General features: G+C 37.0%; 1 protein-coding gene across 1 annotated transcript in view; it reads left to right on the plus strand.

Annotated features, from left to right (window-relative positions):
• LOC102232867 (inactive phospholipase C-like protein 2) overlaps nucleotides 1–27,024 on the plus strand; it is a 47,450-nt gene extending 20,426 nt beyond the window's left edge. The window contains exons 3-7 of the mRNA XM_005799423.3: nucleotides 1,781–4,261; nucleotides 6,003–6,206; nucleotides 13,385–13,460; nucleotides 24,477–24,586; nucleotides 25,175–27,024. Of these exons, the coding sequence (XP_005799480.2) occupies nucleotides 1,781–4,261; nucleotides 6,003–6,206; nucleotides 13,385–13,460; nucleotides 24,477–24,586; nucleotides 25,175–25,381 (3,078 nt within the window). The 3' untranslated portion in view covers nucleotides 25,382–27,024. The remainder of the gene's footprint in view (nucleotides 1–1,780; nucleotides 4,262–6,002; nucleotides 6,207–13,384; nucleotides 13,461–24,476; nucleotides 24,587–25,174) is intronic.
• The last annotated feature ends 279 nt before the right edge of the window (nucleotides 27,025–27,303 follow it).

Below are 27,303 nucleotides of genomic sequence, written 5' to 3' on the forward strand. Positions count from 1 at the left end.
TTCCCTAGTCTATTCTGTTAAATTAGTGCGGTCTTCAAAATGTATTATTTATACTTTTTTGGTCAGTTTGTCATATGTTTTCTGTAATGGAGTATCGGGGTTAGTTTGTTTTTTCTTCCTTTTTTTTTTTGGTCCGTTTTATGAAAAGTCTAAATTTGATCATAAAGACAACATTTTATTTTTGAGAATAATGACAATTTAAGAAAAAAAACTATTTCATTATTAAATCTAAAAATTGGGGAATGAGGTGAAAACAAGAGCTTTACAAAAGTTACAGTACTGAAACCGCTCTGTTCTACCAAAGTAGATAATTTTCCAAACTGATAAGAAACGCATCCATAATGACTGATGTGACTGTTGCCTTACTGATTATGATTTGGACAATTTGCTCTCAATATGTTGCATTTGGTGTATTAAAAAAAACAAAAAAACTCTCTCTTCCAAACATTTAGGCTCATTTTATTATGAAAAAGTATTTTGACTTTCTTTAATTGTTGCAGTTTTGTCATTTAGACTTTTTGTGCATCTTTACGACAAAATTTCAGTGTTTGAAATATTTATCCACATAAACACCCTGCCAACTCTTTAAGATTGTCCAGTAGACAGTCTGTTTTGACTGAAGATAACCAACAGGAGGAATATATGTTTTCAGGTAAAAATGGTTTAAATTCACTAATATAAACAACTGTATAGATGACAGGAGACACAAACTAGTTTAACGTAGCAAACCTGTTTGGCTCACTAACACCAGTTGTCTTACAAATGAACTGAAAGTGAAAGTAAACTGGAGTTGAGAACAGAAGTGTGCACCAGCTGAGCCAAACGCGCCTGCTCTCATGCTTCCTGTTCATTAATCAGGAAGCATGCAGGCATGCAGAGGAGATGTAAATCAACCAAATCAAAGTCGACTCTTGAAAGTGATATAGCAGAGCTGCACCTTAAAAGAAGTGCCAGGATACCGTGGCTGCAACACCAAGCCCAAATCATTACCCCTCCACTACTGCACTTTACTGTTTGTTCTAATGCAATATACGAATCTTTGGTTTTCTCTTAACATCAAACAATAAATGACATCTATACTCTAGTCACATCTGTCCAAAGAGTCCAATGGTTCATTTGGAGGCTACTTTGTAAAATGTATGTTGCCACATTACTTTTTAAACAGGACCCTCAAAATGTAGTAGTTTTGAAGTGTCTATTGTTCAGAAAATAAAATAATATAACAAGCTGCTATTAACTGTTTCATTAGTCAGACTTTCCGTACAGGTAGAACTGACACTTGGCTGCACATCAGACATGCTGCTCATAGTTTGCTAAGTGTAGTTTTAAATGACATTACCTAGTAAGTGTGATGGATAATGCCCTTTGATTTTGCAGGCCATGAATATTCATGTTTATTATGAACAGAAATGTTTTTCAAACAGATGAATTAGGCAGCTGACTGGCTCAAAGGCACAGCACCAGGTGAGGGAGGGACAGCGTTGAGTTTTGTTTTCTGCATGTTGCTTACAGGAACCTGATAAAGAAATTTGGGGGTTTTCAAAAGTATAACATTTTTTAAAACCTTGAAGCACCTTGATAGCAAAAATTGGCTGATACCAATGAAAATGCTTCTCATATTCAACTAATTTAAACTTGTGTTTAATAGCCTAGTGTTGTACACGTATAAAGGCAGAAGGACATTAATGATATATAAAAACTCTAGAGTCCAATTTTAAAACATCTGGTGACAGTGTTAAGCATGAATTGACTTATTTACAGTGTTTTTCTCGCTTTACAGGATGGAAGACAACGAAAAGAAAGAAAGAAGACCGTCTCATTCAGCAGCATGCCCACTGAAAAGAAGATCAGCAGAGTCAGCGACTGCATCAATGCCATGGTGGATGGCTCTGAGCTGAAAAAAGTGCGATCCAATTCACGTGTTTACCACCGCTACTTTCTTCTTGACGCCGACATGCAATCATTGAGGTGGGAGCCAACGAAGAAGGAGTCTGAAAAGGCAAAAATAGACGTGAAGTCCATCAAAGAGGTCCGGACAGGCAAGAATACAGACACTTTTAGAACTAATGGCACCTATGACCAGATATCAGAGGATTGTGCTTTTTCAATCATCTTTGGGGAGAATTACGAGTCCCTGGACTTGGTGGCGAACACAGCAGATGTAGCCAACATATGGGTGACTGGTCTGAGGTACCTGATCTCTTATGGGAAGCATACCTTGAACATGATCGAGAGCAGCCAGAACAACTTGCGCTCATCTTGGTTAAGCGACCTCTTTGATGAAGATGACGTTAACCACAACAAACAGATAGCAATATATGCTGCCGTGCAACTAATAAAGAAACTAAACCCGGGACTTAAAAATGTGAAAATAGAACTAAAGTTCAAGGAGCTCCACAAAGCTCAAGATAAAAGTGGGTCTGATGTGACAAAAGAAGAGTTTGCTGAAGTTTTTCATGACCTTTGCACAAGACCAGAGATTTATTTTCTTTTTGTTCAGTTTTCCAGTAATAAGGAGTTTCTTGATACTAAGGACTTAATGATATTTCTGGAAGCAGAGCAGGGAATGGCTCAGGTCAGTGAAGACACCAGCTTAAATGTCATTCACAAGTATGAACCATCCAAAGAGGGCCGGTTAAAGGGATGGCTCTCTCTTGATGGGTTCTCTAACTATCTTATGTCTGCAGAGTGCCACATATTTGACCCTGAGCACAAGTCTGTTTGCCAAGACATGAACCAGCCTCTGTCCCACTACTACATCAATGCATCCCACAACACGTATCTGATAGAGGATCAATTCAGAGGTCCTTCAGATGTGACGGGGTACATCCGTGCTCTGAAGATGGGTTGTCGCTGTGTGGAGCTGGACGTGTGGGACGGGTCTGATAACGAGCCCGTTATCTATACTGGTCACACAATGACTTCACAGATTGTTTTCCGCAGCGTCATAGATGTCATCAATAAGTATGCCTTTGTTGCCTCTGAGTTTCCTCTGATTCTGTGTTTGGAAAACCATTGTTCTGTAAAGCAGCAGAAAGTCATGTTTCAGCATCTGAAGAAGATCCTTGGAGACAGGATCCACGTAGATTCTCCAAAACTCGAGGACTGTTACCTCCCATCTCCATCTGAACTGAAGGGAAAGATCCTGCTGAAGGGCAAGAAGTTGGATACAAACTGTACTGCTTCAGAAGGAGAAGTGACGGACGAGGACGAGGGGGCAGAGATGTCTCAGAGGATGAGCATCGAGTCCACAGAGCAGCAGACTAATGCACCCAAAAAGATCCCGCTGCTTAAGGACCTCTCTGATCTGGTGACGCTGTGTAAATCTGTGGAGTTCAAAGACTTTCCAACATCTTTCCAGAAGCAGAAACCCTGGGAGCTCTGCTCTTTCAATGAGGTGTTTGCCACTCGCTGTGCGTGTGATTTCCCTGGGGACTTTGTCAACTATAATAAGAAGTTTCTTGCAAGAGTTTACCCGAGCCCAATGCGGATCGACTCTAGCAACATGAATCCACAAGATTTCTGGAAGTGCGGCTGCCAGATTGTAGCCATGAACTACCAGACTCCTGGGCTAATGATGGATTTGAACATCGGTTGGTTCCGTCAGAATGGTAACAGTGGCTATGTTCTCCGACCGGCCATCATGAGGGAGCAGGTCTCATATTTCAGTGCCAACACAAAAGATTCAGTGCCTGGGGTTTCTCCACAGCTCTTGCACATCAAGATAATCAGCGGACAAAATTTCCCCAAACCCAAAGGCTCCGGTGCTAAAGGAGACGTGGTGGACCCATACGTGTACGTGGAAATACACGGCATTCCTGCAGACTGTGCAGAACAGAGGACTAAAACAGTCCACCAAAATGGGGACAACCCGCTGTTTGATGAGAGCTTTGAGTTTCAGATAAACCTTCCTGAGCTCGCAATGGTGCGCTTTGTGGTTCTAGACGATGATTATATTGGAGACGAGTTTATTGGCCAGTATACGATCCCCTTTGAGTGTCTCCAGCCTGGTTTCCGCCACGTACCGCTACAGTCTCTGACAGGAGAGTTGCTGCCTCATACTTTGCTTTTTGTCCATGTTGCCATAACCAATCGAAGAGGTGGAGGAAAGCCACACAAAAGGGGATTGTCAGTAAGGAAAGGCAAGAAAAGCAGAGAGTACGCTAATATGAGAGTGCTGCAGATCAAGGCTGCCGATGAGGTCTTTAAAACAGCCCTGCTGCCACTCAGAGAGGCCACTGACCTCCGAGAAAACATGCAGGTAAGACAACTCAATGAGATTTTTGTGTCTTACCAAGCACTCCCTGGACTTGATGTATGTTCATCATTTAGTCAGATGAACAAGATGATTCACCAAATAATTGCTGCATTTGATTGACATAAAGGGTTGACAGCTTTAAGTAATCTGTCTTCAGCTATATTTTAGCCTATTTAATGTGAATAATTTATGTTTTACATTTTTAAAACAAAATTGCTATGTGAAGAAAGTCTCTTTGTTGCATCAGCCAAGTTTGGTTCCAGTTCCATCTAAGCTACAGTTTCTAGACAAAATGGCAGGTGAAGAGTTTGAGTCATTGCCAAATGAGGCTGTAAAAAGTTTTCAGAGTTTTAAAAGGGTAAAGTGGTCGAAAGGCTGGGAGTGTTTCAAATAAGGCAGTGATGAATGGAGGTTAGGTACACTTTGTGCGTTTCTTACCTGCTGCCGTGAGTAAATGAAGAGATAAAAAAAGAAACTTTTTTGTGACAGCTGAACGGATTATGTGGACAGCTAGAGCTGTGTTTGGATCAAAGAATGTGTCAGAATGGCCTAATCAAAGTCTAAACATAACAATTGAGAATTTGTATCAAATTTTGGCAGTTGATACATTAATGATTGCTATTTATTCAATACGAATGAATATAAGCTATTTTTCAAAGAAGAATGGTCAAAAATGTTTAAAAAAATGGAAAAGTCATGACTTAAAAAGGATCCGATACTTTCAACCTAGAGCTAGGTTGATTTGGATAGTTTTGTTCTCGTAATAATGAAATCATTTAAGTACCATCTCTTTATGACATTAAATTTTCTTTGATCATAATCATAAGTGTGAAAAACAAGCCTTGTATGCATTACAGTAAAGGAAAAGGATGTAACCACTCAAAGCATCACCGCAGACAACCAGACACATTTTCTTTCTCTCTTTTCAAGCAACAAACTAACTTGATATTATCAATAGCATATTAAGAAAATAATCAACCAGTTTATCAGTGCTGGAAATTTTCCCCCTGTCGAAAACCATTTCCTGTTTGGGATCCAGTAGCTTATGTTTAACGACACCACCACCAATCCTGACTAAATTAACTTTGTGCAATTAAATTACACCATATTGGAAATGCTAACGTTAGATTCTCTTTTGACTGAAGTTTTATTGAAGAAATACAAAAGTATAACCACATAAACATGTTCCCATAAAATTTAATAAGAATCTGTAAAGGAATGTCAAGCTGGAGGAGAAAAGCAGAGTCGGACGTCCAGCCACATTGTGGTTAGCATCATGTTTTGTTCCTTCAGGCGTTACATCGGTCTGTACGTTGGTCCTCCTGTTTATATTGCTGCATTGTGAGATAACAAGCCAGCAGTCATGAGACTAACACATCTTGATCGCTCCCTCACAGTTTGTCCCTGCGGTTGTTTATGCTAGGGTTAATTTTGGCCTTTCACAGGAAGCTCAGGGTTTTTGTGGGTGTATGTTTCATTTCCACTTGATGCTTGTGTCAGTTCAGAAGGATTGGGTGCTTTGGAGCAGCTAACAAGTGCCAAAATGAAAGTTCTCACAAGCAACACAGGCGATGACGGCTTCCAGTCTCTCCTCCTGTCACTGAGCTGATCTCTGGAGGCTTGGTTTTAGCTTCTAATGCCTTTGAAATAAAGATCTTACCCTGCAGGAATAAAACATTACATGCTTTGCATTAGATTTTGCTTTGTTTTTGTAACTAAGTGCATTTAATCTGTCTCAACCTAGAATGCCATAGTGTCCTTTAAGGAGCTCTGCGGCCTTTCAGCCGTGGCCAACCTGAAGCAGTGCATCTTGGCCCTTTCCCCTCGGCTGACAGGACCCGACAACATCCCGCTCCTGGTGTTTAACCTCTCTGACCCGTACCCTAACCTGGAGCTCCAAGGCCTGCTCCCAGAGGTCCTGAAAAAGGTCGTCATCAGCTACGATATGGTGAGTAATGGTCAGAAAAAACAGCCCATTACACCAGCTCAGACTCACATCCTTGAATAATTTAGGAATTTATTAAAATGGAGAAACAAAAATGATTCCCTTTTCTTGTTTGTTCTGCAAGTACCCGAGAAAGAAATTTTTTTTAATTTGATTATGTATGAATTCCCCAATCAATAGCTTCTTTTCACCTCAGCAAACCAACTTTGACTCCGATTAGATCGATATCTTGACTTTACTCAGTATAATAGGGACATTCCAAAATTATTAGGTAATAGGGTTGGAACTCTGTTAAGTAATACAATCAATGTTGAAAAGTTATGCAACATGCCACTGAGGGCATTGCAAATATCATTACAGTTAGCAGAACATTAAAACAAACAGTCACACAACTGACAAAAATCTAATTCGAGCATGTTCACTTTAATAAATTGTCAAGTCTGATTATAGTTATTATTATTATTTTTTTTTTTAGAGAATTTGAATTCCTGAAATTCTTTTATTTAAAAAAAAGTACATCCTGTTCTGGATATTTTGTTTATCATGCATTAAATAATTTCTTTAAAAAACGATGCATTTTCTTTATTGGGTCATAAAACCAATCTAATCTGACCAGTAAAACACAACACAGTTCATGCAGCGTATTTATTAAACAGATGTGTAACAGCATGGAAGAAAGATAAAATGATTAAGTTTTTCTTAACTCAGTCATAGTGCACCTGACTGAAATGTTGTGGCCTCGTTTTCGGGTCGATTTGGTTCGGTAAGCTATTTTATGCTCCAGGAGATAAAAAAAAACAAAAAACTACTTTTTGTATAATGCATGTAGATGATGTTCCTTATTTCTAATTAGCATTGCACAGCCTAATGTTTTGGTCAAACTCATTGGGTTTCAAAACACTTTTTCTTCTGCTCCTTTTATTCAATTTAACTTATTTTACTGTTGTATCTTAATTGATTTTATGTATTTACTACGGTGTCTATAAATAAAATACGTTATTCAAATTTCTCCCAAATTCTCAAATCTTTTGCGAATTTTAAAAAGAAAATTAGAAAACACACATAAGATTATTTGTCCCCGCAAGAACACAGATCACATTGCTATTGTTTTATTCATCTTCTAAAACAAAAACAAATGTTTATTTTCCGTCAGTTTAAGTAAAAGTGTTTAAATGTTTCTCACATGGCAATTGGCTTAAAGCAATTCCGTAGGCAACCTTAATTGCTTGTAAAATTATGAAAAAACTACACAGCAACACAATTAGGTGTTATCTTTACTTGCCTGGGCTATTTTTGCATCACTTTTACTCTCTTTGGGACTCAACCATGAGTGCATTTAAAGAGGAACCATGTTGAAATGACCTAGATGCAGAACGATTAAGGTGGCTTGGTTTAGTCTTGAATTGAAAGCTTGGGTAATTGGCTTTCGTGGTGACAATCTGACTGCTGTTTATGGAAAAACATCAAATAAATTACAGAATAATTTGAGTGCTGAAAGATTGGAGGCCCTGGTAATTAGCAGAGATCAGAATTTGACAGTAAAAAAAAACACAAAGTAAATTATGTACATTTACCCCCAGAAATGTTAAAAAAATATTACATTTGGTGTCAGCGTTTTGCTGATTTGGATTAGAGAAACACTGATAATGATTTTGTGGCCAATTTCCCTATTTTTGTAAATATTTGGCTGCAGTCATAAAAAAGCAGGATTTTACAAATGAAATCACTAGAGACAGCATTATCAATTGGCTTCAGTGACTTAAATTAAAGATTTAAATTGTTTTAGCAAAAAAGTCTGTTAATCTTAGAGAAAAAAAAAAATTCAACTCTTTTCTAAAATCAGCATAATCCATGACACGTTTAAAGACTAATAATGGTAGAACAAAGCAATTTTCCCGTAATACATTCAGCCTTCCTGCTATCTGCTGAAAGTCTTGCACTCTCTTGCCCTGTCGCAGTCTGAATTAACCACATAGACATGTCTCAATATGTTGCGGTTTCCTCCATTTTTCCTCTGTCATTTTAAGTAGCATCTCTGATTCTTCACTCTTTTACAGAGTCACCACTGAAGACTGTTGTATACATGGTCAGATAGTTCTGAATGTGATGCCTTCACTGACCAGAAAAGCATCAGATTTTTCAAATTTTGACTTAACGCAACTCACATAATTTGCTTAATGTACCATCATTTATTAAATAAATTGGGATTGAATTGAACTGATTAAGCTAAAAATTGTCTATGAGGTACATAAGTATCAAAAGGAAAAAATATTGTTTACATTTTTTGTTTCCAAAGTGCCCATTTAATTACTACAATATAATTGAATTTGTAAAGTCTTTAAAGAACCATGTTAAACTCTTTGTTCTGTTTGGTTTGAGAGATGGTTTCTTTCCTAATTTTGTTTTTGAAAACAATCTGTTTTCATAGTTTTTAATATAATAATTCAGTCAAACGGCCACTATATTTATGTGCTATAAGGTTTAAACCAAGAACGTTAGGAAACTTTAAAGCTTTGAGTGTGAGCATTTGTTGGAATTTACATATGGAAATTCTAGTTTTCTGTTTCAGTATGCCTTAGAAACTAGGAGAGCTTTCTCAACCTGCCTGCTACAAAATCTGATTCTCACTTGTATCCCATTTTCCTTAAAAAAGGTGTTTACACTCGGTGGGATGCCAGGCCATGGTTCTAAATAATTTGATTTATGTTTATGCTTTTCACTATTTCACAGCTTGCCTCTACAGCACCCCTTGCTCTTCTGCTTTACACATTGATAAAACATGATGATGGAGGCCAGATACTTTCAGAGCTGAGAAACGGTAGCGCCATCTGGACCGACTAACAAAGATATTGCCTGGTGTTTCCTGCAAAGCAAGAGTCATGGCAGTGACCGTAAATATTGTTTAATTATTGGCATCGAAGAACGTATGGCTAACAACAGCAGAACTTGTTTGCAGATAATTATCCTCTGGAAAACGTATGCTCCAGTTTTACTGGCTGCAAAGTGTCTCATGTTTTTGTTACCTGACCTACGTGTTTAATTCTTGCTTGTATTGGCGTTTACCAGTGCAGATCAGAGATTATATATGGTCAGAGGTGTTGTAAGATGAGTTTAATGTGAAAATTTAAAAAACACTAGTCTGGCGTTTTTGAGACATGACTAATGAGGATATTCTGCATTAATTAGTGTTGGGAAATTGTGTCTGCACTGAAATCCACCTCAGACACTGATGCTGCAAAAAAGAGCAAAGTCTCTCACACCAACAAGACATTTCATCCAACACACTCCTATTTTTTATACCAGTTTCCTTAAACCTGAGAGATTGTTATGCCTGAAAATCCCAATATATCAGCAGTTTCCTGATTATTTTTCTCATATTTTGTTAATCTAGCTGTAAAAAAAAAAAAACAGTTTTTGTGCAAGATCAAACTCAAGATTAAATCCTGGAACAGGGTCGGTGGAATAAAAAATATTAAAATAAGTTAAAATAAGTGAAAGGAGTTTCTATTTTGCTGGCAACTATTTTTAGCCACAGAGATACTGATTTACAATCAATGACTAAGGCTTTTAAATTGAAATCTAGAGGTTTGCCTAACAAGAAAATTATGTTAAAGCCAACATTCTAGTTTGAGCAGACAGAAAAAAATGACCAAATATTCATTTTCCTTAAATTTCTGTACCTTAAGCCACTATTTTTTAATTGTTTGAATTTTTAAGATCCAGACTGTGTATAACATGTTCTATTCATATAAAGAATCGCATCACCAAGCTAACATGTAAGTAATTACCTTAACACACATGATCATAGTAGTTAGGAGGCGTTTTTTGTGTCCAAATATACCCTTATCCACCCTTAACTCAAAAACATGCCTCTTCTATATATATTTGAGACACTGCGTGTGCCGTGAAGACGGTAATTTCTTGACCCATCAGGAAGGTAATCACAGCTTCTAAGTGCTGCAGCTGCAGATATACAAGCACTTTGTCATTACAGCTCGCAGAATAACATGGTGATTCATGTTACTGGGCTTGTGCAACTGTCTGCCCCACGCAAAACACCCAACAGCAGGCCAAGCGCTGTGGAAATATGTTGTAATATATATTTTAAAAAGAGGACGATGAGTTTGTTTTCAGAAAATGTTTTCTTTGTCTCAGCTGATTATCTTTAATGCCAGGTTTAAATTTCTAAACTTTTAATAGGATAGTCATGTGGCTCTAATCGGTGAAGTGATGGTGAAAACCAGCATTATTAACTTTTGTTTTTTAGATTCAGAAGAAAACTTTTGGAGTTAAAAATATTAACTTACAGCAGTTTTGTTGTCTGTATAATATAATAACCCCTTGGGTGTGGACTTTGAAACTTTCCACACCTTTTACATGCACAATAGGTCATTAAAGAAACAGAAAAAAATCAAAAAGCCTATTATAACCTTTTTAAATGTGTCTGAGAGAGTAACTAATTAGAGACCAACAAAAGCCGCAGCTTTAGTTGATGACAGACTGTTTTTCTTTAACAAGCCGCCAGAGGATACAGCTGCTGGTAATTTAGTTTATAGTTTTCATTTTGTAAACAGATCCAAAGAAAGATAGAAAACTATTGGAAAATAGATATTTAAGTTTGCAAGAGATGAGAAGTACCCTGAATAAAGATTTTTTTAAACTCTCAATTGTGTATTTCTAGATAATTAATTGGCTGCCCTGAATATCCAAAAGTTTTACTTTTCCACTGAGTATGTTTTGATATGTCCTTACAATGACTGTATAAATCCATATTTATACAGGAAAATTCTGGCAACAACATCTGCTGGTATTTTATTTTAACAATGTACCATTAAAAAACATAGTTTAATGCATGCCATTCTTTTCTTCACAAAGAGCTAAATAAAAAAAGCCATTTGTCAGGTTAGAATAGATTGTCACAACAAAGATCTTTATATCTTTGTGTTTTATGTATTCTTTGGAATACATCGTTATTTTGAGTCATTTTGCTCATCAGCAAAACTATGATTGTGATTCTTATTAAAATCTGGCATTTTTGGACAAATATTTCCTAAGTATACATTTTGCTATTATATTTGCATGACAGAGTTGGAACATTTAAAATAAATATAGATTAGTTAATCATGTAACTTTGGCATGGCTCCTTTGGTCATCCCTAAAGAGCATAAAAATGTGTGCTGCGACACCGTATCACTTACACAACACAAATAGTTGTATGAGGTCACATGTTTGTGCAGCAGAACCACTTCCTGAATTAAATGCAGAGGAATAGTGGGAAATGGGATTTAGCCTAAGTCTGAAACTAGAGGTATTGGGTAAGCTGACGTCTGGACTTTATTTTACAAAATTAAAAGTAAATATTACGTATTTTGTCATTTACCATATACATCCCTGGGTTTGCTAGCATTTGGAGCTCTAGCATTAGCTCTATTATGGATGTCCCGGTCAGGACTTTCTACTCCAATACCAATCAGAAATTTCATTAAAATCAATTCAGTTGCTATGGTCCCGACTTTTCTAAACAGTTAACCAGTTTTTCCAGGAAAGCCACAACATTTTGCTTCAAAGCAGGACATTGACGCCGAGCCTCTTCTCTCCCATGCATTGGCATACCAAAATAAAGATGGCTGATATTCAAAACACTAAGCTGGTATTGGAAGTTTAACATTCACAATGTGCAAGTATATCCAGAGAAGTATATCCTCTCTTTAGGAGAAATGGCCAAAGGATGAGTAGTGAAACATCTTAAAGATGCACACTATTATATTTGCAAGGGATTCAATAAGATCAGTAACAGTAATGTCAATGCTCATCTACAACAGAAAAGTATTAAACATGCTGGACAGCAGAAGCTAAACCAACAATATCTGTTTAAAAATAAGCAACAAGCTGCTAGCCTCATTACAGCTCCATCCCCCTCCGACTACAAGCTGACAAAATATTGTATCGGAAAATGTTGATTACAAACATACACATTCATAAAAATACTTTTCATTTTATCCTTTAAGTTGGCCCACACAATGAGCTAAAGTACAGAAAAAGTGGCAGGACAGAATAATGTATTAAAAATGGGTTATAGGTTTTAAAGTAATGTCTTTGTTACAAAGTTTGATTTTTTTCAGGGGGGGCATAATGACAACCATTGTTGATGAATTAACAGAATAGGCAGAAAATGTGTTTAGTGTTCAATGTATTTAATTAGAATTTGATATTTCAGTATTTGACCAGCCAATCAGCAATTAGAGCCAAGAAAGAGAAAATTTACATATTTCAATCAGATTAGTTGGCTAATTTTATGGATTTCTTCTTCAGTGAAATCCAGCTTTCCATCTGAGCAGCATTGCGTTTTGACATGGACCCTTCAGGAGTGCACAAGTACATGTGCAAGCCAGTTACTATAGTGATACGAACACAAGCGCCCCTGTATTGGACTTACATTGGGAATGAAGTAACATTTTATTAAAAATGTAATTTTGGGTACCACGTGGGAAGATTGATATCGTATTTTAGCCGTTCTCTCAGATGATTAAAACGACGCTGCAGGCTTTGTATTTTTCTCCCTTTGTTACCTACTTTGCACTTCCTTCTCTAGCCTCTTCCTGAAACAGTTTTCTGCTGCCTTTCAGCAGAATATTTTGCTGTCTGCATTCTTGTTTAGAGGAAATTCTTTAATATGTAAATAGATCATCATGAAAGTTGTGACAGTCTGCAGGTCAGCAAAGTCCGTGCACTCAATTAGGGCAGAGCGTTGCACTGGAGGAGCTAAACTTAGCCTCCTTCACAGCTGCTCTGTCACAGTTAACATGCTAATGATGTGCAGCAAAGTGACATGTTTGCGTTTTCATCAGTTGACCGTGATGATCAACGTTTCCGTTTAAAGCCAAGCAGAGGGGTTGCCATTTATATTTTTCTCCGTAAAATGAGGCATAGTCACAGCTTAAAGGAAATCAACACAACCTCAAATAAAAAAATCTAATTACTTCTGCTGTGCTTTCCTTTAATTTTGGTTTGCAAAGATGCAGTTAAGCGGCCTCGCCCAAAAGACATCCCTGCAATAACATCTTATTTTCTCGGCCCTCTTTAAATGGAAAAACACCAAGCAACACAATTTACTGCCTGACTTTAGTATTCACCTCTCTTAAAAGCAGTTATTAAAATTGCTTGATTATTTTTCCTTTCAGATGATCCAGACCAGCAAGACCCTGCTGGAGAGCTCTGACGGCGTGTATGAGAGGATTTTGCAAACTCAGAAAGCAGGTAAAAAAAAAAATATATATATATTGCTAATACATTTTTGTAAATCAATCCAGATTCTGGCTAAAACTAGATTACTCCAAATTAAAAAACACATTCTGTACATGGAAGCAACTCAAGCCTTTGTTCCTGTTTGCTCAAGCCAACCAGAGAAACGTTGTAACCTCCAGAGTTTTATCAAATTTGGCTCAGTTCCGATTTACACACTGTGTGATAACAAACTGGAAAAAAAGACAGCAAACAGACAAACTGTTAGCTTGACACTGCAGATGGTAGAAATGAGAACTTTCTGCTTCCTGACTGTGAGAAACATTTGTTTAAATGTGAACGACTCTTCTGGTCATATCCTGCCTTATGTTCCCAAGTCCAAGAGGTTTGCACACTTTATACCTTGAGGACTTTGTAAATGGGCATTTTTGCAGAATTGAGCAACGTAGTAAAATAAGCCAAATGTTTACGTCGCAGTGGCTAATGAATCCACCACAGAGTCTCTGGCATGTAAATTGTGACCATAATTTTCATTTTACTTCCTTGAGGCTGACCTTGTTATTTGTTTGCGCCGACCTCGACCAGAGGATTACAAAGTAACCTGGTAATAGAGCATGTAGGTGAAGTTTTTATCTCTGAACCTATTGTGACATATTGACTTAGGGAGGTCAGGGACTAGGTTTATTCAGTACAAAGACTTGAGGAAACATGCTGGATGGACAATTCTGCCAGCTGTTAATTATTACAATTTTATTGAACAGTTGATTAATTTGGGTTTGTGGGTATATTTATACAATTAACATCTATGTGACTCTCCTCACAATGAAATCCAAGTAGCATAGAAGGTTAGAGAAGGTTACTATGTAAAATTGACTGAGATTTACATCATGTTATAAAGTTATTCCCTCATCAAAACATATCTGGAGTGTTGCCTTGATTTTTTCATGCATGATTGAGAATGGCCTTGCAAGGTGCCGCCTATTTCCACAAAGTTCCTCCTTGGACCTGCAGTCCCCAATGTCTCTCTCACTCAGCACCTCCAGACTAGTGTCAGCAGCAATTAGCGTGCATTGTGATAAGTGTTGGAAAGAATAGGAGCTTCTTAAAGAGACAGAGGCCCATATCAAGGAGTCAAACTGCAAAGCTACATTTCTTTTATGTTTGATATGTGCAGCAATTTTATTATAATTATGCTATAAAATGGCACCATGTGCCTGGAAAATATACATTACTGCCCCTTTAATGTTAGAGTAACCTTGTATAAATCATTAGATTGAAAAGATATGACAGAGCATCAATACCATGACTCAACTTCCTTTGTTTTTTTTGTCTCTGCGCTGAGATAACTGCAGATAGTCTGTAGCCAACGTTTTTCTCCTTTTGAAATAGTCTTTTTTTCCCTCTTTTTACTTTTGTGTCATCAAAGGTTAGCAGGGCATAAGTTTGATGGGATTTTTTAAACCCACATCTTGCTGCGATTGTTATTCTCTCTGTATAGCTACGCTTAAACATTTTATTCTTGCAGCTAGACAGTAGCAGCATGTGTCAATGCAAAGGAATAAGATTTACTTTCTTTATTGTATGAAATTCTGTACATATGGAGTGTAAAAGTACCTACATCAAATCATACTTCAATTTCAGAACCATCATTCTGTAAATATAACCATTAGAGATCTTGTTTTTTGTTGTTTCCTTTGCAAGGTCTAAGCTAACAGCAGTGTTGCCGGTATAATGCTATAATCCATAGCTAGCTATCAATTACATCATGTCACATGGTTATACCACACGATGATGGCTGTTAAAAACCTAAGGTGGTCTATAAAGTGTGTTGTGATGCCTGATAATGTATATAAAATACACAAAGAGCTTGCCATAAATGCTCCATTATAGGTCTGTTGGCTTCTACAGAAACCCGATTATAAACAAACCTTCTTCAGGCTCTTTATTACCAGTCACAGTTGCATTACTGTAACGTAGAGATGGTAGCATGATGTTACATATTTAAGATGCTTACCAAAAATAAAAATTGTGGAGAGTGACAACCAACATACTCAACCCTGCTGTTATACCCACAAACACACCCCTGTTGGCGCTGTATAAATAAACGGAATATTTCCATGAAATGTGGCACTATTGAGACAGAAGTAATTTGTCATTCAAACTATACTGTATATTGTATGTCGCTGTAGCAACAATTTAAATTGTTGCTACAGCAGACAAGTAATCAAATGGAAACTTCTCAACTTTTGTGCTTAGTTTATATTATTTACACACAGTGTGTGAACAGAGGAAACAGCTTATCTTTGTTCCAGCATGTGACAGAGGCATTTAAAGAAACTTATATTTTATCAGCCATATCCGTCAGCTCTACATTCGCTGACAGATCTGAAGATGACATCTGAAATTTTCTCCATCTGAAGTGTCAATGTTCAAACTATTTCTCAGTTTGTGTGCCGATTTGTGCATGATTGGGTCAACCCTCTTGATGTATAGTTACACATATTAGAAAGTGGGGCTGTAATGATTCATTGAGTGATTCAAAACCTTTGATTTTTAAAATTCCTCGAAACATTATCTACCTCAAAACTTTGTTAAATTATGTTCTACTATTTAGCACACTGCTTTCCACCTCCATGTTTGTGTTGTGCAACGCTCTTTTCCACAAATGAGATGTTTAAAAATACTAAGTGCTATTAGCAACTATGGAGGGAGACGATGAAGGGACAGAAAGAAGCGAAGCCAGAAAGAGACAAAGTGTGGCATCACTTTAAAGCAAACAGAAGCAAAAACAAAACAGAATCAGCGTTTCACAATAGCTCGTCCTCAATGCTCCGTCCTTGAACATATCAACAGGAAACATCCACCACATGCATTGAGCTTGACTATGATGCTTTTGTTCCCTTTGCAAACAACTAACTTTTATCTGATTGTTATTACAGAATCTGGTATGCAACATGTACAAGGAAATACATTTAGTCTAACATTACAGATGAGTAATGATGTGGAAAAAAATAAATATCTGTTTTCATACTTCAAACTTCAGACAAAGGGATGTTTGAATCAAACTGCATCATAAGCAATAAAATATTTCACAAAAATATTTTTACTGAATTGCTTTTTACTAGGATTTTCTCTTTCATATATTAATTTACTAGCTTAGCTAAAATAGAAGACAATTCTTTATTCGGTTACTAAAATAATCGTTTACAACTAGAGAGCATCATGTCATCATAGTGTTGATGACTCTGGTTTAAACACAGCGGTGTTTGTCACAGCTCTACACCAGCACGCACAATCTTAAATTTAAATAAATCAAAACGTCATGTCAGAATGAACTCAAGCAGAGTTTGTTATTTTTGGTTCCCATGTAAGTGTTCAGCTTTATCTGCTGAGCTTTCATGTAGATAACTCCTGGGTGAGATGTCTGTCCGGTATTCATTAAATGCTTTTTCACTTTTAGATATTTGGGTTATTGGAATAAATTTCAGCTCTAATTAAAGCCAGAATATCAACTCTTCAGGTTTGGAGTTGGTAGCCCTTGATCTGGTTTCTCTGTAAGATGAGCTGACCGATAAACACCTTAAAGAAACTTATTTCTATTTAAACATCTTGCATCTTGATAAGCTGACAGTAAAACCCCAAACAGACCAAACAACTTCTCAAAAGCTCGCACTAAAGCTTTGTGGGGGCTTTCGGTTTCAAAGAGCCTTCGACATGATTACCCAACATCAGCTGGAGAAAATTCAACAGCAAACAATTCCAAAGTAGGACACAACAGATGGCAAACCCATGAAGTTAAACAATGATTTATTCTCCATCCAGAACTGGCTTTTTTCCCCCCGCAAAAAGCAATGTGTTTGGGTGCATGCACCAGTGCAGGAGGACATGCTCAAGCTGCTGCTTCTACCTCTGCGTGTGCATGCGGTGTGGTTTTATAGAAACTGGGTCAATACGTACCTGGTTCCCTGTGAACAAAGCAAACTGTTTCAGCATCAACTACTACTAAAGTTGTGAATAATCCATCACATCAGATCAGGGAGGCCTCATGCTTCTCTCAGGAAAATAAAAGGTAGTGTCAGATCTTGCAGAGTCAGGTGTTGGGAGCACTAATGGGAGATGTCACTTCCCCTAACAAACTCTCACTAAGGTCCCACTTAGCATTCAGGACATCTAGATGGCAGAACAACACAATCAGCACAAGATGTTTCTTAATACCAAATGCAGAGAAACTGTCTTCCTTACAGAATACAAACAACCAAAAAACTAAACACAAATCTGAATCCTAAATTTGTCAATCAGCAATTAATCGATTACTCACATAATAAATTAAAACGAACTTGATAATTTCCATTCAGATTAATATTTTTGAAAGGAAATTTACAGAGACTTCAAAATTCATTTTATTTATGGTTTCTGTTGTGTGTGGTTTTCATTTCCATTTTATTTGTTCTTGGTTTATTTTAGATATTAATGGACAGTTTATTAGTCTTAGAAAACAAACTTGGATTTTAGGCCATTGTCAATATGTTATTTGGAAGTTAGATCAAAACAATATTATTATTTATCACAATTAGGCCTGTCACAATAACCAGCAAGTCAATTAATTGTAAGATTAATTTAAACAAGCTCAAAAATTTCCATTTGTATAAGTTATCGTTTTTCTCTTTTCTCTCATTCTACCAAAAACTAAGTGACAAAAGTTTTCAGTCTGGTACATTGGTCTCAACTAGTCCTTTATTTCTTTACAGAGATTTCATAATTAATTTACTTATTTCTGTTATATATTTTTTGGATGTTTAAAATAGCTTCCAGTTCCTTTGAATTTAAAGCTTACTGATCTTTGAGAATGTGTTCTTGGATTATTTTTGCCATTATCGTTATATTACTTGAAAATGGTGTTAAAACATTATCGTTTATCACAATAATTGCTGGGATGTTTTATCATCCAGCAAAGACCGTTATTGTGACAGGCCTACTGAATCGTCTATTTCAGTCTGTGTAATCGTTTTTTAACTAGCGATAATTCTCCTGATCATTTTCTAGAGAGAGTATTCTCCAGTCAGGTCTGGAGAATCTGGAAGTTTAATATTTCATATTAGCAGGAGCACCTTTAGTGGCGTGTCAGCTCCTAAAATAAACCTCAAGGAAGGAGGCGGATTTGCTGCAGGAAGCGCTGTTTTTTCCTGCATTCTGCCTCTGATGTTGAAAAAGAAAGACAGCATGCTGTACCGTCTCATACTGAAGAAACCTGAACTAGAAAATAAATAAACACTGTCACAATGTCAGTGCCTTTCCGACAGCAGCAACCAACACTGGACAGAGCTGCCACCTGACATATTTCAGACAGATGTGTCCTTTTGTTAAACTCATGTTACCTGAACTCCTCTTTTTGTTCCTGTCATTTCCTCACCTCCTCTGCTGACATTTCAGCTTGATAGAGGAAATGTTCAAATGTACAAAGTTAGAAATGGAGGTGAAAACATGCTTGACTTTTATCTACATTCTGTGCTGCACATAAACAGATGGTTATCAGAAATGTTGCCATTCCAGTTATTATTATACACTAAATTTGAATTATTCTGTCTTTTTGTGGTTAATTCACGTAGCTTTTGTGGTGTCAATAATCTGAAGTTCAGAGCAAACAAAGTCCTAAACTTTAGCTCCGTTTTATTTTGTTCATGTATATTTTTTTTGCTTGAACTAAAATTACCAAAAAGAGACGAAACAGAACTGCTTCAAAATAAGAGCATGAATATAAACTACCTAAATGTAGATTGATCAGCATATACTTATGTATGCCTGGGCAGATGACGGCTTTTAAGGATCTGGGTTGTTTCAGCATGATAATGTCAAACTACAATGACCAAACATTAAAGCAGAATGTCTAATTCTATCTGTAATTCAATCTAAAAGGTTTAAAGCGCTATGGTCTGAAAAGCAATTGTTTTTAGAAAAAGAGTAGAAGTCATATGGCATTAGCAGGTTACCTAAATCACAGTTTTAAAAAGTTATGGTTTCTATTTTACATCATACCATTTCTTCAGCTAAAAGTAGGAAGGCACAATATATTGGCATTAGCATTGCTATTGGCCCATGTTGCTCATTTTATAACGTACTGTTAGTCCTATAAGTATAATTGAGCCAACAACATTCTATCCTGTTGCCATTCGTGGATGTGATTCAGGATAAAAGGGGGTTGGCCATGCGCTAATTTTTCAGGCATGTGTCAGTGTTAGTGATGCTGCGCAGGACTGTTGGGTGTTTAACTGAAGCGAGAAGCTATTTCAGCAGTGTGGTCATATTTCAGAGGCAAAAGGGCAGGAATACACTGATATCAAAAATAGATATCGGTCTAAATGTTTACATCAGTACATCCCTAGCTTAAAGTCCTTTTGAATGAGATACCATAGAAAGTGAGCTGGGAATTTCACTCGTCACTTGAGTAACACAGAGCTACACCTTCTCCTCCTAATGTTACGCACTGCAGGTCAGCTGGATGAAATATTGCTCCTTATGAAAGATATATAAAATTGGTTGTTTGGAAAAAATACACTATTATTCTTACTCATGTTACCTGAACTCCTCTTTTTGTTCCTGTCATTTCCTCACCTCCTCTGCTGACATTTCAGCTTGATAGAGGAAATGTTCAAATGTACAAAGTTAGAAATGGAGGTGAAAACATGCTTGACTTTTATCTACATTCTGTGCTGCACATAAACAGATGGTTATCAGAAATGTTGCCATTCCAGTTATTATTATACACTAAATTTGAATTATTCTGTCTTTTTGTGGTTAATTCACGTAGCTTTTGTGGTGTCAATAATCTGAAGTTCAGAGCAAACAAAGTCCTAAACTTTAGCTCCGTTTTATTTTGTTCATGTATATTTTTTTTGCTTGAACTAAAATTACCAAAAAGAGACGAAACAGAACTGCTTCAAAATAAGAGCATGAATATAAACTACCTAAATTATTGTTAACAGTTGGTAACAAAACAAACAGAAGTTGAACTTTATTCAACTGAAAGTTTATGAAACAGCCAAATAAATGAGTGCTTTACAATTTGAGACATAGCTTGTTTGTTATGTCAAACAAGCTTCATTCCAGCAGAGATTAAGTTTTTGGAAATATTCTGACCCAATTGTCAAGCATCACATTATCTCCATGGCAACAAGAGCATAAACTGTGTTTTTCACATCACTTGTTGCTGGTCATAATGATGGACCTGATTAGTGTGCGATGAAAAGACGTTACAAATTCAGATTTGCTTAAATAAATTTGTGGAAGTTTTCTTTCATGTCTGGGAATTTTATCTTTGATTAAACAACTTTGAGCTGCGTTATAAGAAAATAAAAACAAGATGTTTTTTGATTAAATCAGTTATGTTGTCAGAAATGTTTTATTACTATATTGTCATTTTCTGACATTTTTAACAGCCTTTCCATTATGCTACATTTAGGTAAATTAGGACCACCTAGTCTGAGAGGAATGCTCCAGTTTAATACTAATAAGAAACTCAAAGTCCTCTACCACCACTACACTTCCTGCTACCCGTTTACTTCTAGTTGAAAAGGGGAAATACCTGATATTGTTTGCAAACACATTTTAAAATAATCGCTTAACTATCATGAAGACGCTGGGGTTATGTAAATGTAATCAGTGAGAGGAAACAAAAGAAGTGGTTAAATCCAGCTATGATGGTTGCTACTTAACAATTATTCAGTGCTAACTTTATGAAAATGTGATATAGAAGCAGACTGCAGTAAATTTCTCTCTCAAAACTGGCACTATGTCCTAATAGTAAAATTTTAGACAAATCTGAAAAAATAAGTCCTTTGCCTTTTCCCTGCAGTCTTACTGCCATCTGCAGAAATACAGGGACCCTGGTCTGAAATGACCAATTAGAGCCAAGAGGAGGATCTTAGCATTGTCAATCATGCTGGTGCATGCGCTGCTCACATGTACAAGCTTGAGATTTCCGGTTTGTTGCAGCTTCGCTAATGGTGGAGAAACAATCTATAAAAATAAGTCAACCAATTTTACTAGATTTAGGGCATCTGTCTAAAATCTCAAACATAGAGAATCTGGAATATGTCAAATGTAACCAGGAATCTAAACCTCTATATGCGCTGTTCCAGACTTCACCTGTCATATAATATAACATAATATACACGCATGAGCAAAATATCTTTGGGTTCTGGACTGGAGGCTAAATGCAGCAAGAAAACACTCCTGTGAAAAATTATCATCCTGATCTCAGGAGTTTCCAAATTGATTTCCTGGAAGTTCCTCCTTGGCTCATGTGTACATACTTGTCCAAAAAAACCACAGAAAAATTGTGTTACTTTTGCTTTTTTCTGTAGCTGCTGGTTAGACAAGTTTATTTTTAGTGTGGCAAGTGAACTGTTCGTTATCTATTGAAATGGAAAATAACCTGAAAGTCCCTGTTGTACAACAGATTGTCCTTTAAAAGTAAAAAAGTTTTTGTTGTTTTCTAGGAAATTTTCAGAGCTCATCACAGCTGGGATTTTACATAGCCATGCGATTCCTCTTATAGTCTTAACTTAATCAATTTAGTTCTCCTGCCCATTTCTAAGCCTGACCTTTTTGCATAATGTGCTTGCATTTGGAAAAATCAAAGCACGTACATTTTAGCAGCAAGAGGAGCTGGAAATCGTCCCCAGACTGCATGAATTGAGACTTTTTTGGTGCAAAAACATCTGGCTGCAGACAGCACTGTTTTTTTCATGCCATGAAAAAGTTCAAAACAAGCAGAACTGCAGGAATAGCATCAGAATTTCTTATGCAAAAAACGAGGTCATTTGTGTGGGAACACTTTGAAAACGCAGATGCAGATCGAGAAGATGTGAAGATTTGCTGCTTGACCACAATAACAAAAGAAAACGAGCTCAACGTCCTAAAAACGAAAGAGCCTATTGTATTTCTAGCAGACAGAAAGTGACTATTTTTATAACTAAAAGGTAGAAGTTACTTAATTGTACTATAAAATGACAGTGTCTCGAAAATACATAATAAAATCCCTTTAAAATAAATGTAGACTTTTTTCCAGTTGCTGCCCTGAAACGCAAGCGAATTTGTTGGCCCTTTTATAGTTTATTTGGGTTTATTAGTTTATTCATTTTCTTATTATTACTACTTATAAATTATATATATATATTATGCATATTTTAAAATATGCATAACATTTAAATTCCAGATGATGTTGGAGTATTTTTTATTGAAATAAAGAGATTTCCTTAATTTGATTAAGCACTTCATCATGATTTCAAAATGAATCATTTGAGTTATAATCAATAAATGGATCAGTTATCTATGTTGGAATTTTAATGTATAAATCAGCTTTAGTTACTATTTATTTTGTCTATATGGAAAACAAGTTGACAGTTCCTTGTTACAGAGTGGCGGGCGCGGCGCGTCGAGCATCACCAGAAGACATCTTCAGTCATCTTTGCTCGCTCTTCCTTTTCACACAAGTCCAATGAAATTAGCTGCATCTTTTGGTGCGAATTCTGCAATCTCTGGATGAATTTCTAATTAATCTGTAAAAAGATGTAGGTCACGCTCCGATGATGTGACATTATTGTGGAGTCATCCTCTTGTACTGCACCATGTCTGTCATGCTTTGCTAAGAGCGAGCTTCCCCTCTTCCTCTCCACCAGACTCCACACGGTGTTGCTAGGCAGCCCCCGCTGTGCGTGTCTCTGTTTGTGTGAAAGAGAAACAGAGGAAGCTCTGCACCTTCCTCATGACAGTCACAGCTCATGCGCCCCGCAGCAGCTCCTGCATCTAGAGTTGTAAAGCCTGAAACTGAAAGAGAGAATATTTGCATGTTCTCAACAGAAAGCATTTTTTTTCCTTTTGCACACACTCAGGATTTGAGCAGCAGATGGTGGATCCGTCCACGATGGCAGAAAAAAAAAAAAGTCGTCCGAGGTCAGAATCTCAAAATGTGCATCAGCGCGGTGATTCCTCATGAACGGGTTTCTCTCTCCTTCCCAACCCCACTGTCGGTTTCTCGCTCGCACGTGAACATGCGTGTTTCCATGGCAACAGCGCAGACAGGGGCTGCGCCTGGTCTGAGCGGAAACGTCTGCTTTCTCTGAAGGAGTTTCCAAGCAGAAGCCTGTCACCGTCCTGTGATTTGTGCTACGGCTCTCCTTTCTCGGGTTTGGGGTTCCGGCTCCTGCAGCCTCAGCATGAAATGAAACATGTCCTCACTGGGGGACATGAGGAAGCTTAGCTCTCATAATGTCCGCTTTGCCAGTATGATTACACGTTGGTGACATTTAACTTTCTGATAGTAGTGATTGAAAAAAACTGAATTATATTTACTAATAAAACTAATCTGTGATTTTACCATCATACAGAAGACTTCTGTTATCTATAATCACTTTGGATTAAGGCGGAAAATAAATCAATATTTATCATGATAGACGTGATCAATATCAATATTTAACACATCTGATCTAACATTTAATATTCAATGTGTAGTAGAATATTCACAGTGCACTTTGATCAAGAACCACACAGCATTCTGGGATATGTAGGTAGAAGAAAGACCTTAGTTGCTCAACCTCTCACAACCAACTAAAGAAGGTTGGTGGAATCAATTAACTCCCTCACTCTTTGGTTGCCTAGCAACAACTTGTTGAGTAACTTGCGTAGCAGCAGTTTAATGTTTTTCCAAAGTGCCTTAAAACTTCTTAAAAATAAAAAAAACTGCATGGAGTGAAAACTGGATAAAACAGGAAATATCACATCATCAGTTTGGTAGTATTTCAGATTTTTACAACAAAAACTAATCAGTAAATATCAATATCAACTGAAACACTTATATCGTGATAAGTTTCAAACCCTGCCTTGGATGCAGAACGAATCCTACAGGCCCAAACTCTACCTCTCTGATCGCAGTGATTTCTCACAAAGAAAAATTTCAGATCAGACATCACTTAGCAGCTTCTCTCAAACCATAAACACTGAACGGATGAAGTTTTATTGCTCTTTTCTTCCCAGCGATGGAATTTCATGAAAACCTGCATGATCTGGCTGTGAAGGAAGGGCTGAAGGGCAGGAAGCTGCACAAGGCGGTGGAAAGCTTCACATGGAACATCACCATACTGAAGGTGAGAATCTTTAGCACAATAAGTGCAACATTCAGGGAATATTGAGCTACATAAACCATAATGGTTTAGATGCACTAAGCTGGCATGGTTGCTGGGCAATGGAGCCATTATAAAAGCCAGTTTCTGAATCAAGAGGAAAGATGAAGAAAGCTTAGATTTTTCATTTCATTAAATACATGGTTGCATCTAGATGGACGAGCTCCACATCCATCATGGACTACAACTTGACATAAAGTAAGGCTGAGGCAGCAGTCTAGTAGAAGAAAGAAATACTGCCACCTGCAGGTTGGAGGTAGCAGTCACTTAAACCCAATGTCTGACCATTTTTCCAGAAAACTCAGAATTATGCATCAGCATGAAAAAATGCAGCGATCTGTTGATTTTGAATCAATTCCTACGATTGCTGAATCACAAAAAACTGTTGTTACTGTAATATATACTGTACGAATCTTGAGAAATTGAGAATTTGTTCTCAATCAACTTACCTTGTAAAATAAAAATCTCACATTCGGTTTTAGACTTCTATTAGATACTTTGCATATGTGTATTTTTTTCTCCTGATGTAATCACTCTGATCTGTGCCCTCAGGGTCAAGCCGACTTACTAAAACATGCCAGAAGTGAAGTCCAGGAAAACCTCAAGCAGATCCACTACTCAGCGCTCACCTGCAACCTGAGCAAAGGAGGAACAGCGGGCGGCTCCTCCGGCTCCACGGACTCCAAGAGCCGACGCAGCTTGGAGGCCATTCCTGAAAAAGCCACGGGGGAGGAGGAGCTGACGGATGAGGAAAACTGAAGACTTCCTGTCGTTCTCCTTCAGCCACATCTACTCTCTTCTTTCTGCATCTCCAAACCTGGAGTTCCTCTGTCCATCTTCACCCAGGTGCTGTCACTCTTCACCCTCCATCATGGACATTCCTCAACCTAAAGCACAGTTAAAACTCCTTAGACCAATAAAATCATACGGATCATGTCTTTGTTTCAAACAAGATATTTAGAAAACACAGGAAAATGTTTTGCTACCCTTCAACTTTCCTAGACATCCAAGTGAAACTATCTGCTTCATGATTTTCCTGTTTCCTCTCCTGGATGAGTCAGGAGTGAACCAGCGGCCCTCAGACTGTTCCAGACTTTAAACACAAGCACTTCTACTTAGCGGACCAGAGGACACAAAGAAGGTCTTGGATTGTTGCAAGGATTTTTTTTTAAAAGCACAATTTTCCTGAGCTGTGAATGTAACTGGGACTGAAGAGTGGGAACAAAAATGTTCAGAATGAGAGTAAAGAGCTGTTTACAATTCTGGACTTGTTCATGTTCTCGTTTGCCAAAACAGTAGTAAACTATGTGCATATACAGAGTTTCCTGTCAGCTTTTTTTCTGCAGAGTGCATCATTTTATTATTGTATACTTGGAAATATGAGAGTTATTTTATAAAAGTTATACGAACACAAGTGTGGAGAAAAAGTTTTGTTTGTGGACAAAACTTCCAACATGAGGAGGCAGAAGGACGTAAGAGACAGAGAGAGAATGTATCCATGTTGTTGTCCAGTCTCTCTACTCTGAACCAGCAGCTGCATGAAAGGATGTTGACACGTTTTTGTTCGTTCTTTGTTTAGATGTGCTTCTATTTCAGGGCAAGTTTTTACCAAAGTTCACTTTATGTTGGAGCTCAAAGTTTATTTTAAACCCAAAACTAAACCAGTTCAACTTATTTAGAAAGATGTAAACACGACAAATCAATTGTTGCTGGTAGTAATCTGCAGATAGCCACGGTTTATTAGCCTTATTTAGATTTTGAGAACATTTTACAGAAAAACGGTTTGTTGGATGAATGGACGACACGCTTTGAAGGAAACAACCTTATTAACCTAATGTTTAATTATACAGATTATTAACTGAAAGCATTCTGCACATTACTTTCTGTATCTATGGTAGTGGCCATATACTTTAAGTGAACACAATTTTATTTAACAAACCTGCTAACAGTGTTAGAATGGCCTTTTATTGGGATATTAATATCCTTTTTTAAATTATGGTTAAACAATATGTAGTGAATATTGTTTCATAAACATTTATATTTTTGGAAACAGAACAGTACAAAATGATGGCGTTTTTAAAGAAGGTCTTTTTTGTAGATTTTATTTTTTAAATAGGGATTGTGAGAAGTACTAATTAGTGATCAGTATCTTACTGCAGTAAAACTTATTTATGCCCTTAAGCCCTCAAATTTAAACCTCAATCGGTGATTTTAATCATTAGCTAAAGTTTTTACTGCATCGTCTCATTCTTGCATAAGACGGTTGTCAAAGTGTTTTTCTTAAATTATTTTGCTATTCTCTCAGAAAAAACAAACAAAATGCCTCTGAATTATTATGCATGAGGATGATTCACAGTATTTTCTGGAACATTCTTTACACTTAATAAAGGTTAGACAAACCATCTAGGCTACACGTGCATTTATTTGAAAAAAGATTAGCAGTACTGCTAATAATATTAGCATTAGAACCTAATCTTATCCCAGAGCTTCAACAATAGGATGCAGTTTAACACATTCGACAGGACGCTTCTGGCTTCTTGAACAGTTTTCTTGGACTAACTTTGAAAAAGTTACGACCACCTTGTTTTTATGTATACTGCTCTGAAGCATTCAAACAGTGTTTGCCTCAACGAAGCCGCATTCAGAGGTTCTACTTGGTCACGGTTCAGGACAAACTTTTA

Source organism: Xiphophorus maculatus, chromosome 3, assembly GCF_002775205.1.
Source record: "Xiphophorus maculatus strain JP 163 A chromosome 3, X_maculatus-5.0-male, whole genome shotgun sequence".
NCBI lineage: Eukaryota > Metazoa > Chordata > Actinopteri > Cyprinodontiformes > Poeciliidae > Xiphophorus > Xiphophorus maculatus.